General features: G+C 46.2%; 1 protein-coding gene across 1 annotated transcript in view; it reads right to left on the reverse strand.

The window, feature by feature from the left end:
- The window catches only part of LOC138481606 (extracellular calcium-sensing receptor-like), a 109,626-nt gene extending 95,386 nt beyond the window's left edge, over window positions 1–14,240 (reverse strand). Inside the window, exon 1 of the mRNA XM_069613803.1 lies at window positions 13,726–14,240. Coding sequence (XP_069469904.1) covers window positions 13,726–14,240 — 515 coding nt within the window. The remainder of the gene's footprint in view (window positions 1–13,725) is intronic.
- Between the last annotated feature and the right edge of the window lie 2,815 nt (window positions 14,241–17,055).

A 17,055-nucleotide genomic window follows, 5' to 3' on the forward strand; every position in this document is an offset into this window, starting at 1 on the left:
ACAGGTTGCTTTTTCCATTTGTATGTTTAAACTGGCCCTCATTTCTGTTCCAGGGCCTGGCACACAAACTGATGTATAGTGATCGTGTCCCCCCACCCATTCAAGGTACTCCCCGAAGGGGGTGGGGGGTGTTACATGTCCTTCTAGTGTGCAGCCACGCTGGCCCTACAGGAGTGCAACCGTAGGTCGCCCCCACTGGGGGATGGGACATTGGCCCTAACAGCGGCAAATCTGGTGAATTTCAAATGGAGGTGGAGGGATGCCTTCATGCTAGTTTACATGTATATCTGCACGACTCTGCTTCAGGATGGTCAAAAACATTCCTGATCCAACAGCAAAAGAAAGAGAATAGTCATTGAAAGCACATTTTATGTTTAGCTTTACGGCTTTGGATAACACAAGTGAACAAGAACTAATTGCTAGCGATTTGATAACAGCCATTCTATGTGAGGGCTGCTCTCCATGGCCTGTTAAGACCTAGTTATGTGTGCAAACATGCCACGGGCTCACCCGCACACACTGTGCCTCCTATTGCATGGCTGAACCCTTTTACCTCCAAACAGTTCTTAAGTGTTGGGGGTCTGTCCTTTGCCCCCCCAGGCGTGCCCGTGAGCCCCCAACCCAACAGAGCTCACACTCACACGTCCGTCAGGTTCGGGCTCCCCGGTCGCTCTCCCGCTTCCGGGAACGCCCCGTTTATTTAAGCCGGCGACACCAGGGTCCAGAGGGGGTTCAGTTCTCGAGTCCCCCAGCTTCTTGAAGAAGCTGACGCTACGGGTGACAGCCGTTCGTCCATCGGGGGCCGTCACCATTGACCCCTTCACGGCGACCACATCCAGGGGCGCTGGTTCATAAGGTAGGGACAACTTCCCGTGAGGATGGCGGTTCCGGATGAGCACCTCATCCCCGGGTTCCAGCCGCCGGGAGTACTCATCGACTATGGCCAGAAAATGGGTGCCCACGGACGTGGACCCAAAGTCCGCATGCACGACCTCCCAGGGCCTGGTCCCTCGAGGCATTGCTTCGATAGCCGGTTCCCTCTGCACCAGGGAGGCTGCCTGGCACCATACACAGGCTGCCACAAAGTCATCGACCCTTTTCTCCAGCTCCGGGAACCAGACCTTCATCCGCAGCCTCGCCTTCGTCTTGGCAGCACCCTGATGTCCGTGATGGGCCAAAGCGATCACCTCACCCACTTTGGAGTGGGGGACCACTATGCGATCCCCCCGGAGCAGGAGCCCCGACTCCGAGAAAGACAGCTCATCTTTCACCTTCCACAGCTGTTCAAGGGCGGTCTTCGCCTCATGGGTCCGCCCTGCGAGAGCTTCCAAGACGAGCTTACAGGAACCGCTCTGCATCGACTGCTTCAGTATCTGGAAGCACCCATCCTCGGCCGCCGCAGCCTCCAGCTCCGACAGGGGCAGTGCATTTGGTGTTGCTCCCTCCACCACCATCCGGACATGGTCGTCCGCTTCTTCTGCGCAGGTGTCTCCCGCCACTCCCCCACACACTCCGGGATGACGGGAAAGGAAGTCCGCTGCATTGTTGGCACCTGGCCGGTATACCAGCGTGACCCCGTACTCAAGCAATGCGAGCATCCATCTCTCAATTCTGGCCGGGGGCTTTGATGACGAGCCCGCCAGAATCGGAAGCAGGGGTTTATGATCAGTCACCACAGTCACCGGGCGCCCCAGCACATAGAGGCGAAAATGTCGGCATCCCCACAAGACCGCCAGGGCCTCCCTCTCGATCTGGGAGTACCGCTGCTCCGTTTCTGAGAGCGCCTTGCTGGCATATGCTACGGGCCGGAGGTTTCCATCCCAGTCCACCTGGGTCAGGACCGCCCCCAGGCCAAATGGACTGGCGTCGACCACGATCTCCGAGGGTAGCGCCGGGTCGAAGAACGCCATGGTGTCTTCCGTTGTTAGGGCGCTCTTGATGTCCTCGAACGCCGACTGTTCCTGTGGACCCCAGTGCCAGGCAGTCTCTTTCTTGGTAAGAGCTCTGAGCGGCTCAGACCTTGAGGCCAGGTTTTGGATGAACCGACCACAGTAGGTCACCATGCCGAGAAAACTTCTCACTTCCGACACGGATTCCGGGGGCTGTGCACTCTTTATGTCCTGAACCTTCCGCGGGTCGGGTGACACCCCTCCCTCCTTGAACACGAACCCAAAGAATTCTATTGATGGGTGCAGGAATTCGCACTTGTCCCTATGGAGGGTGAGGCCCAATGACTGTAGTCTCTCGAAGGTTTTGGCCAGGCGCTTCAGGTGGATCACCTCCGTGTTGGCAAACACCAAAATGTCATCACTGATGTTGAGTACCCCTTCAAGATCAGCAAGTGCACCCCGGATAATGTTCTGAAACACTTCGGCAGCCGACGATACCCCAAAGCTCAACCTCTTGTACCTGTAGAGTCCCCGGTGGGTGGTGAATGTAGTAATGTACCGGGACTCCGGATGGAGGACAACTTGATGGTACCCTGCTCTGAGGTCGAGTTTGGAGAAGAATCTGGCCCCCTGTACCTCAGCAATTATGTCATCGATGGTCGGGGTCAGGTGTCGCTCCCTTTTTATGGCCTTGTTGGGTAGCCTCATATCCACACAGATGCGAACGGAGTCCGGCTGCTTTGGTTTCCTGGCCACGACAATGGGGGACACCCATGGTGTTGGGCCTTCCACTTTCTCGATGATGTCCAAGGCCACCAGGTTGTCCAGTTCTTTGTCGACTTGCTCCCTCAGATGAAAAGGAACTCTCCGGTGTTTCAGGGCAATTGGTTGTACTGAGTCGTCAATGTGTAGCCGGACTGGATCACCGGTCATTCTCCCAATGCCGTTGAACAGGGCTGCGTACTTGTCCAGTAGATCGTTGATATCTTCCAGTTATACTGAGTACGCAAAACTCACTATCCCGAGTGCCTCCGCAGCCGCACAGCTCAGCAGGGTGTTGTTGCTTATGGGGGTCACATAGAACCGGGCTCTGATCTTTGAGCCTTCATGCTCCACCTTCGCCACGAACGCTCCGTCCAGCGGTATGGGCTCGAGTCCACCGAAGGCGAAGATGCAAGCTCTTGGCACAGCCAGGTTCGGTAATGGGTCAAGAGCGTCATAATGTCCCCTCGCCATAACATTGACCGATGCCCCTGTGTCCACCAGCACGGGAACAGGCGAGCGGTTCACCTCCACCACGCACCTTGGCTGTCTCCTGCTTTTGCCTTTCAGGATCCCCATGCTTGAGACGAAGAAGATGTTTTCCTCCTCCTCTACTTCAGCCTCCTCTGCCTGAGCCTCCTCTTCCGCTTGATCCACCTGGGCCACGTCGGATGGCCGGGTTTGGCGCGGAGTCCAGATTCGGGCAGGACCTCTGGGTACCATGACAGGTATAGCCGACTTACACACTCTCGAGAAGTGATCCGGCAGTCCACATCGGCCACATGTTCTTCCTGCGGCTGGGCACTCTGTGGGGTGGGGGAGGTCATAGCCACATTTCTGACATGACTCCCCCGATCTTCCTGCCGTGTCTCGGGGGGCTCCACCAGGCCTTCTTGTTCCTCTGCCGCCCCGCCACATAGCGCACACCTCTTCGGCCTTGATCGAGCGTGAACCCGCTTCCATCTTGTTTGCCCGTGCCTCAGCCACTTCGTGACATCGACCCAGTTCTAGTATACGGGGCAGAGTGATTCCCGGCTCTCTGAGGACCTGTCTCCTCAGTTTGCCGGAGGAGCATGCTTGGATCAGCATTGTCCGTATCATGTCCTCCGCGTCCCCCCACGCGCACCCTTGGGAAAGGCGGCGTAGGCGGCCGTAAAACGTGTCCAGGGTCTCATCATCCTTCTGCTTGGCCGACAGCATCACAAATCTCTCAAAGTCCACGTTGGCAAGTTGAAGGAAGTGTGCGAGGAGAGCCGCTTTCGCCTCACCATAGGTCTGGTCCACCGGAGTCAGCGACTCGAAGATCTCCTGAACCGCGGCTCCCGCCGAGTACAGCATGGTGGCTACCATGCTGTCATTGTCATCCACTCGAGCAGCCCTGAAGTACATGTCCAGGCGGGCCACCCACCTCTTCCATCGGGGCCCCAGACTGGACGGGGGGCCCGTAGGATCAAATTCTGGTATCGGTTGCAGGGCGGCCTGGGCTCTAGCTTGAGCCATAATGGGGGGCCCTTGTAGAGCGACAGGCTGTGCCCCTAGTGGTGCCTGTGGTGCAGGCCCCTGATTCCCCGGTGGCAGCGGTTGCAGAGCTGCAGGCTGGGCCACCTGACTTTCGTCCTGAGATTCTTCCCCAGGATCCGCAGTGTCACCGTCCTGGTCGCTGTCGGACATGGGACTGAGCGCACAGGCACCCCACTACCAGACCTGGGGCCGCAACTCAGATTCCCACCATCACCATGCGGAAGGATGCACCCCCGTGCCACACACAGCCTGGTGCAAACACACGAAGAACTTCCAAAACGGCCACCACCTCGTGATGATGAAGAGGATCAAAAAGAGTGTCCTGATGATGAAGGGGGCGAGGAAGTGCCTTGTTGCCACCTTGCAGCAAAGCACTGCTGTATAGAAGTCCCAAAAATTGAGCCACATGGATGGACTGGACTAAGCAGGCCCTACCATATTAGTCCTTATCCTGGCTTACACTCGACGTAACAGTCCCAAAATCTGATGAAAACACACAAATTGGGTATGGGCATGCAGGTCATGCACTCAGCAACCACAAAATCCAAAAATTAGACCCGGATCACCTTCTCGGTCCGAACCGGAGCTCCGAGAAGTTCCGCGGCCTCGTATGCAAAATGGCCGCCAGCCGCGTGTGCGGTCCGCAGCCACGGCATGAAACGAAACGTCCGTGAACGTTCCGATCGTTTGAAAAAATTCCGGACGCCTTTCACCGCCGGGCCCAGGCATCCGACATCACTCGTCGCCACTGTTGGGGGTCTGTCCTTTGCCCCCCCAGGCGTGCCCGTGAGCCCCCAAGCCAACAGAGCTCACACTCACACGTCCGTCAGGTTCGGGCTCCCCGGTCGCTCTCCCGCTTCCGGGAACGCCCCGTTTATTTAAGCCACACGCGGCGACGTGCAACGTCACGCCGCCGCGTGCGCAGCCCTTACGGGGCAACGCCACATTAAGGAAAACAGTTGCCTCCATGATAGCGGAGACACCCCATTTAAAGTATCCCGCAGCTGAGCTGGAATTAGGGAAAGTCATGCAGAGCATCACAGCCATGCCTGCCACAGGCTGCAGTCCATCAACTGATCAACTGCTCTGGGCCCACTATATACTTGGTGCAATCTGCCGGCTCGTGCGGCTCAGGCAGGGTTTGCCTCCTCGCCTAAGATACGCATGCGTGCAGCCAAGTCCAAGGCAGGCGGATGGCAGCCCTGCCTGACCCTCATGGCCTCGCCTCACCCTGCTGTTGGCGGTGCTGTGGGAGATGGGCGGGTGGGCAGGCCTTACTACTCCACTGCCCATGCAAAGGAGGTTCAGTTTTACATTTTTATTTTGTTATTTTGGAGTCGCAAGAGAGACCGGAGGGGTAGCACCTGTGATCCCTAGCAACCCTCAAATGATGTCCCTGTTGGTAGGTGAAGAACAATGGTCAGCGGAATTACCCAGAGCAATGTCAAAGGTTAAAAATAATTCTAAAACATCTAGCCATCATATAATTTGTTTTGAATTCGTCACCTGCAAGCGAGACCGATATGCCCAGCCAGAGGTCCCCGTTCTGCTGGGACTAAAGACCCTAGAAGCACCTCAGTGATGACCAACAATGAGGCCGAAACATGCCTGGTCTCGTGCAGAAGGGATGTACCAAGCAGTTGAGGTTGCACTGTCCCTTTCGGGGTGGGACCAAGCCTGATTTGCATATGGTCTTTCCACTTTTGGAATGGCTTACGAGGCAAAGAACAATGGTCTGGAGGGTTGCCCAGAGCAATGCCAGTGGTTATGATTCAGTCTAAACCTTCCAGCCATCACCTCTTTGTTTTTGCTTTGTGACCCCGAGTGGGATGGGTATGCCCAGACGTGAGTCGCGGGCCTGCTGGGACTAGAGACTCAAGCTAATCCTTACTGATGAGGCCCAACTGGGGCCCAAACTTGTTTGGGGATGCTTGTGGCCTCGTGCTGAAGGGATGTGACCTAGCAGTCTGGCTGGACTGCCCCTTTGGGGTGGGACCAAGCCTGATTTTCATATGGTCTTTCCCCTCCTGTAATGGCTTGGCAGGCGAAGAACGATGGTCTGGAGGTTGCCCAGAGCTTTGCCCGTGGTTAAGATTCATTCTAAACCTTCCAGCCATCACTTCTTCCGTTTACTTTTTCAGATTTTCACCTCATAGTGTACATGAGACCAATTATTTAGAGGGGACATATTTACACAAAAGTCCAAATGGAATGGATCCTCTGCGTGCAATTATTACTTTGAGGACCATAACCCCACCCATTGCATTTTACTGAAGTTCTTCTCTGGGAAGCAGATCCTCATAACATGTTTGGTGTCTTTTAGAAGTCTGTATTTGTGTGTATGTGAACAAGTATCACTGTGTGCTACATTGTGTCATGTGTGACTTCCAATAGAAGCCCTTAGTTAAGTGAAATGTGTGCAGTAGAAACAGCATTGCCTCAAACAGGTCCTCATTCACTGGCCCATGCCCTAACCACTTAATACTCCAATGCCATACGTGTGAAGGTCATGGAAGTGTAGATGTGCCTTCACACAATGTCATGTGCCACCAGGAGCTCGGCTCAAGATAAACCTTGTGCATAGAGGCCACGCCGCGAAGAAAGTGGAGAGCTGCAGCTGCTTTCTCCGTAGGCATATCAGTGATGGGAATTAAGAAGGAAATCAAACCAAGGCCACTCAATGAGGCAGCGGGTCCACTTTACACAAAAATCCCTCTGAACTCAGGAGATGTGGAAAACTCATAGTGTCAAGCTATCCTTGACGTACCATGACTGGATGTATTACACAGCACGAGGCCACACCTGGCGGCGACAGCTACGCTCTCGAAGAAATCCCCAATATAACAAAACAACCCTCACAGATGAGGCTGTGGGAGGAGTGTCCCTACACGTTCTTCTTCACCTGCAAACTCTTGGATCAGAACTAATGAGAGACCACCTAACCACACAGCTGCAACCACCCCTCTCTCCACGAAAGCTATGTAGGCAGTTTCTGAAGAAATGCAAACATTCAAAATGCGACTAAAATTCTAAATTTAAACAGCTTCCGTAAATCCGCAAAATACAATTTTGGATATTCCTTACCAATGCTTTATGTAATACCCAGACGCTCAATTGAAGTGCTGTGGTAGTCTGTCAAAAAGTAGCCCAGGGATCGAAATTAGGGGACCTGGGGGCTATTTTGCTGCTGCTATAGCCTAGTAGAGTCTGGCTATCTTAAAACTAGCAGTTGCGGGAGTTGCTTTTGGCTCCACAAAGCATAAATATGTGAACTTAACTCTGTGCATTTGGGACAATCTAAAAAGGAACATTAGGACACAAGTATCTGACATTTAAAGTGCAACAGGTGTTAAATAAGGGATACAATGATTTGTTTGCATTTTATGTGGAAATGAGATTTGCGTATTTGTATGTACTAGCTCCTGGTGACGGGTTATTGCTCGATACCCAGGAGTTGTTTATAGCTCCTGCTTATCCAATCCTAATTTTGAGCCCTATAGCCTGTTCTACAAGGACAGGACTCTTGGTGCCACATGGTACCTCTACCTTTTTACACCCCAAAAAGAAAAGAACTAGTCATTCTGGACACCATGTGTGTCCACCACAGCAGCCAATGAAACTCTATTGGACGCTTCCTTCTTTTTTATAGGGTGGACCAATGTGATTCAACCTCTCGGTCTGCATCAAATTAGATGAAGGCGGAGATGCTGGTGGTATTCCTCAACAGAGCAGGGCAAACAGAAGGAGCTGACAACTAATACATCCAAATAAGTAGAGAGCATCAGTCGCCACTGCGATGACAATTAGCCCATCAGTGAAGAAAGTCAACTATTAGTAATGGTCCATTCATAAGAGGAAGCCAACTATAAGTAATGGTCCATTCATAAGTGGAAGCCAATGATCAGTAATGGTCCATTCATAAGAGGAAACCAACTATCAGTAATGGACCATTCATAAGAAGAAGCCAACGATCAGCAATGGTCCATTCACAAGAGGAAACCAACTATCAGTAATGGACCATTCATAAGAAGAAGCCAACGATCAGCAATGGTCCATTCATAAGAGGAAACCAACTATAAGTAATGGTCCATTCATAAGAGGAAACCAACTATCAGTAATGGACCATTCATAAGAGGAAAGCAACAATCAGTAATGGTCCATTCATAAGAGGAAACCATCTATCAGGATGGTCCATTCATAAGAAGAAACCAACTATCAGCAATGGTCCATTCATAAGAGGAAGCCAACTATCAGCAATGGTCCATTCATAAGAGGAAGCCAACTATCAGTAATGGACCATTCATAAGAGGAAGCCAACGATCAGCAATGGTCCATTCATAAGAAGAAGCCAACTATCAGCAATGGTCCATTCATAAGAGGAAACCAACTATAAGTAATGGTCCATTCATAAGAGGAAACCATCTATCAGGATGGTCCATTCATAAGAAGAAACCAACTATCAGCAATGGTCCATTCATAAGAGGAAGCCAACTATCAGTAATGGACCATTCATAAGAAGAAGCCAACGATCAGCAATGGTCCATTCATAGGAGGAAAGCAACAATCAGTAATGGTCCATTCATAAGAGGAAACCAACTATAAGTAATGGTCCATTCATAAGAGGAAAGCAACAATCAGTAATGGACCATTCATAAGAAGAAGCCAACGATCAGCAATGGTCCATTCATAAGAGGAAAGCAACAATCAGTAATGGTCCATTCATAAGAGGAAACCAACTATAAGTAATGGTCCATTCATAAGAGGAAAGCAACAATCAGTAATGGTCCATTCATAAGAGGAACCCATCTATCAGGATGGTCCATTCATAAGAAGAAACCAACTATCAGTAATGGTCCATTTTAAGAGGAAACCATCTATCAGGATGGTCCATTCATAAGAAGAAACCAACTATCAGTAATGGTCCATTCATAAGAGGAAGCCAACTATCAGTAATGGCCCATTCATAAGAGGAAAGCAACAATCAGTAATGGTCCATTCATAGGAGGAAACCATCTATCAGGATGGTCCATTCATAAGAAGAAACCAACTATCAGTAATGGTCCATTCATAAGAGGAAACCATCTATCAGGATGGTCCATTCATAAGAAGAAACCAACTATCAGTAATGGTCCATTCATAAGAGGAAGCCAACTATCAGTAATGGCCCATTCATAAGAGGAAAGCAACAATCAGTAATGGTCCATTCATAAGAGGAAAGCAACAATCAGTAATGGTCCATTCATAAGAGGAAACCATCTATCAGGATGGTCCATTCATAAGAAGAAACCAACTATCAGCAATGGTCCATTCATAAGAGGAAGCCAACAATCAGTAATGGTCCATTCATAAGTGGAAACCATCTATCAGGATTATCCATTCATAAGAAGAAACCAACTATCAGTAATGGTCCATTCATAAGAGGAAGCCAACTATCAGTAATGGCCCATTCATAAGAGGAAAGCAACAATCAGTAATGGACCATTCATAAGAAGAAGCCAACGATCAGCAATGGTCCATTCATAAGAGGAAACCAACTATAAGTAATGGTCCATTCATAAGAGGAAAGCAACAATCAGTAATGGTCCATTCATAAGAGGAAACTATCTATCAGGATGGTCCATTCATAATAAGAAACCAACTATCAGCAATGGTCCATTCATAAGAGGAAGCCAACTATGAGTAATGGTCCATTCATAAGTGGAAGCCAACGATCAGTAATGGTCCATTCATAAGAGGAAAGCAACGATCAGTAATGGTCCATTCATAAGAGGAAAGGAACTATCAGTAATGGTCCATTCATAAGAGGAAACCAACTATCAGTAATGGTCCATTCATAAGAGGAAGCCAACTATCAATAATGGTCCATCCATAAGAGGAAACCAACTATCAGTAATGGTCCATTCATAAGAGGAAACCAACGATCAGCAATGGTCCATTCATAAGAGGAAACCAACTATCAGTAATGGTCCATTCATAAGAGGAAGCCAACAATCAGCAATGGTCCATTCATAAGAGGAAACCAACTATCAGTAATGGACCATTCATAAGAAGAAGCCAACGATCAGCAATGGTCCATTCATAAGAGGAAACCAACTATAAGTAATGGTCCATTCATAAGAGGAAACCAACTATCAGTAATGGACCATTCATAAGAAGAAGCCAACGATCAGCAATGGTCCATTCATAAGAGGAAACCAACTATCAGTAATGGACCATTCATAAGAAGAAGCCAACGATCAGCAATGGTCCATTCATAAGAGGAAACCAACTATAAGTAATGGTCCATTCATAAGAGGAAAACATCTATCAGGATGGTCCATTCATAAGAAGAAACCAACTATCAGCAATGGTCCATTCATAAGAGGAAGCCAAAAATCAGTAATGGTCCATTCATAAGTGGAAACCATCTATCAGGATTATCCATTCATAAGAAGAAACCAACTATCAGTAATGGTCCATTCATAAGAGGAAGCCAACTATCAGCAATGGCCCATTCATAAGAGGAAAGCAACAATCAGTAATGGACCATTCATAAGAAGAAGCCAACGATCAGTAATGGTCCATTCATAAGAGGAAAGGAACTATCAGTAATGGTCCATTCATAAGAGGAAACCAACTATCAGTAATGGTCCATTCATAAGAGGAAGCCAACTATCAATAATGGTCCATCCATAAGAGGAAACCAACTATCAGTAATGGTCCATTCATAAGAGGAAACCAACGATCAGCAATGGTCCATTCATAAGAGGAAACCAACTATCAGTAATGGTCCATTCATAAGAAGAAGCCAACGATCAGCAATGGTCCATTCATAAGAGGAAACCAACTATAAGTAATGGTCCATTCATAAGAGGAAGCCAACTATCAGTAATGGACCATTCATAAGAAGAAGCCAACGATCAGCAATGGTCCATTCATAAGAGGAAACCAACTATCAGTAATGGACCATTCATAAGAAGAAGCCAACGATCAGCAATGGTCCATTCATAAGAGGAAACCAACTATAAGTAATGGTCCATTCATAAGAGGAAAACATCTATCAGGATGGTCCATTCATAAGAAGAAACCAACTATCAGCAATGGTCCATTCATAAGAGGAAGCCAACAATCAGTAATGGTCCATTCATAAGTGGAAACCATCTATCAGGATTATCCATTCATAAGAAGAAACCAACTATCAGTAATGGTCCATTCATAAGAGGAAGCCAACTATCAGTAATGGCCCATTCATAAGAGGAAAGCAACAATCAGTAATGGACCATTCATAAGAAGAAGCCAACGATCAGCAATGGTCCATTCATAAGAGGAAACCAACTATAAGTAATGGTCCATTCATAAGAGGAAAGCAACAATCAGTAATGGTCCATTCATAAGAGGAAACCATCTATCAGGATGGTCCATTCATAATAAGAAACCAACTATCAGCAATGGTCCATTCATAAGAGGAAGCCAACTATGAGTAATGGTCCATTCATAAGTGGAAGCCAACGATCAGTAATGGTCCATTCATAAGAGGAAAGCAACGATCAGTAATGGTCCATTCATAAGAGGAAAGGAACTATCAGTAATGGTCCATTCATAAGAGGAAACCAACTATCAGTAATGGTCCATTCATAAGAGGAAGCCAACTATCAATAATGGTCCATCCATAAGAGGAAACCAACTATCAGTAATGGTCCATTCATAAGAGGAAACCAACGATCAGCAATGATCCATTCATAAGAGGAAACCAACTATCAGTAATGGTCCATTCATAAGAAGAAGCCAACGATCAGCAATGGTCCATTCATAAGAGGAAACCAACTATCAGTAATGGACCATTCATAAGAAGAAGCCAACAATCAGCAATGGTCCATTCATAAGAGGAAACCAACTATAAGTAATGGTCCATTCATAAGAGGAAACCAACTATCAGTAATGGACCATTCATAAGAAGAAGCCAACGATCAGCAATGGTCCATTCATAAGAGGAAACCAACTATCAGTAATGGACCATTCATAAGAAGAAGCCAACGATCAGCAATGGTCCATTCATAAGAGGAAACCAACTATAAGTAATGGTCCATTCATAAGAGGAAAACATCTATCAGGAGGGTCCATTCATAAGAAGAAACCAACTATCAGCAATGGTCCATTCATAAGAGGAAGCCAACTATGAGTAATGGTCCACTCATAAGTGGAAGCCAGCGATCAATAATGGTCCATTCATAAGAGGAAAGCAACGATCAGTAATGGTCCATTCATAAGAGGAAAACATCTATCAGGATGGTCCATTCATAAGAAGAAACCAACTATCAGCAATGGTCCATTCATAAGAGGAAGCCAACTATGAGTAATGGTCCATTCATAAGTGGAAGCCAACGATCAGTAATGGTCCATTCATAAGAGGAAAACAACGATCAGTAATGGTCCATTCATAAGAGGAAACCATCTATCAGGATCATCCATTCATAAGAAGAAACCAACTATCAGTAATGGTCCATTCATAAGAGGAAAGGAACTATCAGTAATGGTCCATTCATAAGAAGAAACCAACTATCAGCAATGGTCCATTCATAAGAAGAAGCCAACGATCAGCAATGGTCCATTCATAAGAGGAAAGCAACAATCAGTAATGGTCCATTCATAAGAAGAAGCCAAGGATCAGCAATGGTCCATTCATAAGAGTAAAGCAACAATCAGTAATGGTCCATTCATAAGAAGAAGCCAACGATCAGCAATGGTCCATTCATAAGAGGAAACCAACTATCAGTAATGGACCATTCATAAGAAGAAGCCAACGATCAGCAATGGTCCATTCATAAGAGGAAAGGAACTATCAGTAACGGTCCATTCATAAGAGGAAACCAACTATCAGTAATGGTCCATTCATAAGAAGAAGCCAACGATCAGCAATGGTCCATTCATAAGAGGAAACAAACGATCCGCAATATTCCATTCATAAGAGGAAAGGAACTATCAGTAATGGTCCATTCATAAGAGGAAGCCAACTATCAGTAATGGTCCATTCATAAGAAGAAGCCAACGATCAGCAATGGTCCATTCATAAGAGGAAACAAACGATCCGCAATATTCCATTCATAAGAGGAAACCAACTATCAGTAATGGTCCATTCATAAGAGGAAGCCAACTATCAGTAATGGTCCATTCATAAGAGGAAGCCAACTATCAATAATGGTCCATCCATAAGAGGAACCCAACTATCAGTAATGGTCCATTCATAAGGGTAAAAAAAAAAGCATCATCTGTAATGTAAAACATCAACACAATAGTAGTGTGGGAACGCATGTTATTGAATTCCATTCACATTGTTTGTGCTTAATGGATTGTAGTGGCACCACTTACAATACAGTCTTATAACACATGTCTTGGATCCGACGATGATTCATATCTTCTCACCTGCCATGACTTCAGGTGATGGACATCTGCGCAGCTGCCATTCAGGAATGGCCCACCCCCAGGCGTGCATGACATCAGATCATGCAGAGCGTGTGCCATGGCATGCACTGCCAGGTAAGTGTGGTATGTATAACTCATGTCATATAAGACAAACATTGACTCCAGGTCTTCCAACACCTCCATTCCTGTGCACTCCAGATTTTCACCCCGACCTCCTGCTGGCTCTAGCAGTAAAGAGCTGGTATTCGTCGGCCACTTGCAGCCGAAGGCGGTCTCCCAGAAAGCATGGATGAATATATCATCAGGGGTCTTGGAAGGATGAAGACTACGGAGCGTTTGCTTGAGTTCTAGCATGTCCGGGGCATGGAGCACCAATACCAGGGAGCCATTCAGTAGTCTCAAGGATGACCTTGGAAAATAATTTGGTGTTATTGTGAAGGAAGTGGATAAAATCCAGGTTCTATCTGTCACATTCAATTCATTCAGCTCCTGCAGGAGGGGTTTAATGTCCATCTCAAACGTGGCTGATACAATCACCCTGGCGGATGAGCTCTTTATTTTCTCAGCAATGCTCCTCATCTTTTCCTTGGTGTACTTTTGATGGATCTTTTCCCAGAATGATACACAGGCTCCCATCCTCTCAATATCCTCCCTCACTGCCTTGGTCATAGTGTAGCAAATATCATTATCTGAATATAAGAGCCCTATCCAGGTCCAACCAAAGTGCCTCACTAGGTGGGAGAGCGCTGAAGACTGTGGGCTCACCCGTGGGACTGTGCGAAGGAAGGCGGGAAACTGGGTTTTGTCACTGAGTGCATCGTGCTGTGCTGTGTAACTGACCTGAAATGGAAGGAAAGTGAATGGATGGGTTTATCCTTAGAGGAGTCATGACAAAGCCACATGTCTGGCAAAAAAAACAGGTGCTGACAGGTTTCTTTCTAGACTATATTTAGTGTATCACAAGCTATAACCAGTGATGTGGAGAGAGTTCTAAGTGATAAATAAACAGTGCATAGTTATTAATACAGTGTTATAAGTGATGTATTCTGACAAGTGTGGTGGAAATCAGCATCAAACACTTGTCTTTATTGTGGCCCCACACTGGCGCCCACGTGCGTATTTACTTTCACAAATTCACAGACATATTAAATGCCAAGGAGTGGTCGGTGGCAAATCAATAAACTTATCAATTCAATGAGTACAGACAGGTAGTGATTGCTCTATTGCATCCATCGCCCACTTGGCTAACAGCAAGACCCAATCTGCTGGTCTAGCCTTGGCCACTCCACCAAACATCTCAGATGCCACTTCTAAAAGGTAGCTCGGTCAATACCAAGAGTGCCACAATCAAAGCACAGTGCCAGGAACATGCGAACCCAGCTACCCAAACGGAAGTAAAACCTGAAGTTAACAAGGGAACCCAGAAAGTTATGGGAGTTCTTCTTATGGGATATCTGGAAAGGGAAGCGCTGCAGAGCGCAGTTTTCACAGCGTTGTGGCGGTGCTTGAAGTTGAGCAGTTTACTGGCGTGGTGCTGTGGGGCAACACGAATAGTTTGCTGCTCTCAGATATGCAAACAAAAATCTCAGAGGGTCGTGTACAAGCCAAAATGACTGGTTACTTTGAAGATAATCCTCAAAAACAGCTTCCTCCCTGCAAAAAAAAATACTTATTGGACCTTGCAATAGACTCTGAAACAGAAATAGATCTTATTTATGTATTTATTTATTTGAACATTTATCTAACGAGCAAAACCCAGAGGTATCTAGGAGCTTGATCTTAGGAAATTGGTTACAGGCATATCATTCAGCTTATTCATCATTGATTGGTTACAGGCATATCATTCAGCTTATTCATCCTTGATTGGTTACAGGCATATCATTCAGCTTATTCATCATTGATTGGTTACAGGCATATCATTCAGCTTATTCATCATTGATTGGTTTACATGCATATCATTCAGCTTATTCATCCTTGATTGGTTACAGGCATATCATTCAGCAGGCATATCATTCAGCGTATTCATCATTGATTGGTTACAGGCATATCATTCAGCAGGCATATCATTCAGCTTATTCATCATTGATTGGTTACAGGCATATCATTCAGCTTCTTCATCCTTGATTGGTTTACATGCATATCATTCAGCTTATTCATCCTTGATTGGTTACAGGCATATCATTCAGCTTATTCATCATTGATTGGTTACAGGCATATCATTCAGCTTCGTCATCCTTGATTGGTTACAGGCATATCATTCAGCTTATTCATCCTTGATTGGTTACAGGCATATCATTCAGCTTATTCATCATTGATTGGTTACAGGCATATCATTCAGCTTATTCATCATTGATTGTTTACAGGCATATCATTCAGCTTCGTCATCCTTGATTGGTTACAGGCATATCATTCAGCTTATTCATCCTTGATTGGTTACAGGCATATCATTCAGCTTATTCATCATTGATTGGTTACAGTCATATCATTCAGCTTATTCATCATTGATTGTTTACAGGCATATCATTCAGCTTCGTCATCCTTGATTGGTTACAGGAATATCATTCAGCTTATTCATCCTTGATTGGATACAGGCATATCATTCAGCTTATTCATCCTTGATTGAATACAGGCATATCATTCAGCTTATTCATCATTGATTGGTTACAGGCATATCATTCAGCTTATTCATCCTTGATTGGTTACAGGCATATCATTCAGCTTATTCATCATTGATTGGTTACAGGCATATCATTCAGCTTCTTCATCCTTGATTGGTTTACATGCATATCATTCAGCTTATTCATCCTTGATTGGTTACAGGCATATCATTCAGCTTATTCATCATTGATTGGTTACAGGCATATCATTCAGCTTCTTCATCCTTGATTGGTTTACATGCATATCATTCAGCTTATTCATCCTTGATTGGTTACAGGCATATCATTCAGCTTATTCATCATTGATTGGTTACAGGCATATCATTCAGCTTCGTCACCCTTGATTGGTTACAGGCATATCATTCAGCTTATTCATCCTTGATTGGTTACAGGCATATCATTCAGCTTATTCATCATTGATTGGTTACAGGCATATCATTCAGCTTATTCATCATTGATTGTTTACAGGCATATCATTCAGCTTCGTCATCCTTGATTGGTTACAGGCATATCATTCAGCTTATTCATCCTTGATTGGATACAGGCATATCATTCAGCTTATTCATCCTTGATTGAATACAGGCATATCATTCAGCTTATTCATCATTGATTGGTTACAGGCATATCATTCAGCTTATTCATCCTTGATTGGTTACAGGCATATCATTCAGCTTATTCATCATTGATTGGTTACAGGCATATCATTCAGCTTCGTCATCCTTGATTGGTTACAGGCATATCATTCAGCAGGCATATCATTCATTTTATTCATCATTGATTGGACACAGGCATATCATTCAGCTTATTCATCATTGATTGGTTACAGG

This window comes from Ambystoma mexicanum, chromosome 5p (assembly GCF_040938575.1).
Source record: "Ambystoma mexicanum isolate Mex_15411 chromosome 5p, UKY_AmexF1_1, whole genome shotgun sequence".
In the NCBI taxonomy this organism is placed as follows: domain Eukaryota; kingdom Metazoa; phylum Chordata; class Amphibia; order Caudata; family Ambystomatidae; genus Ambystoma; species Ambystoma mexicanum.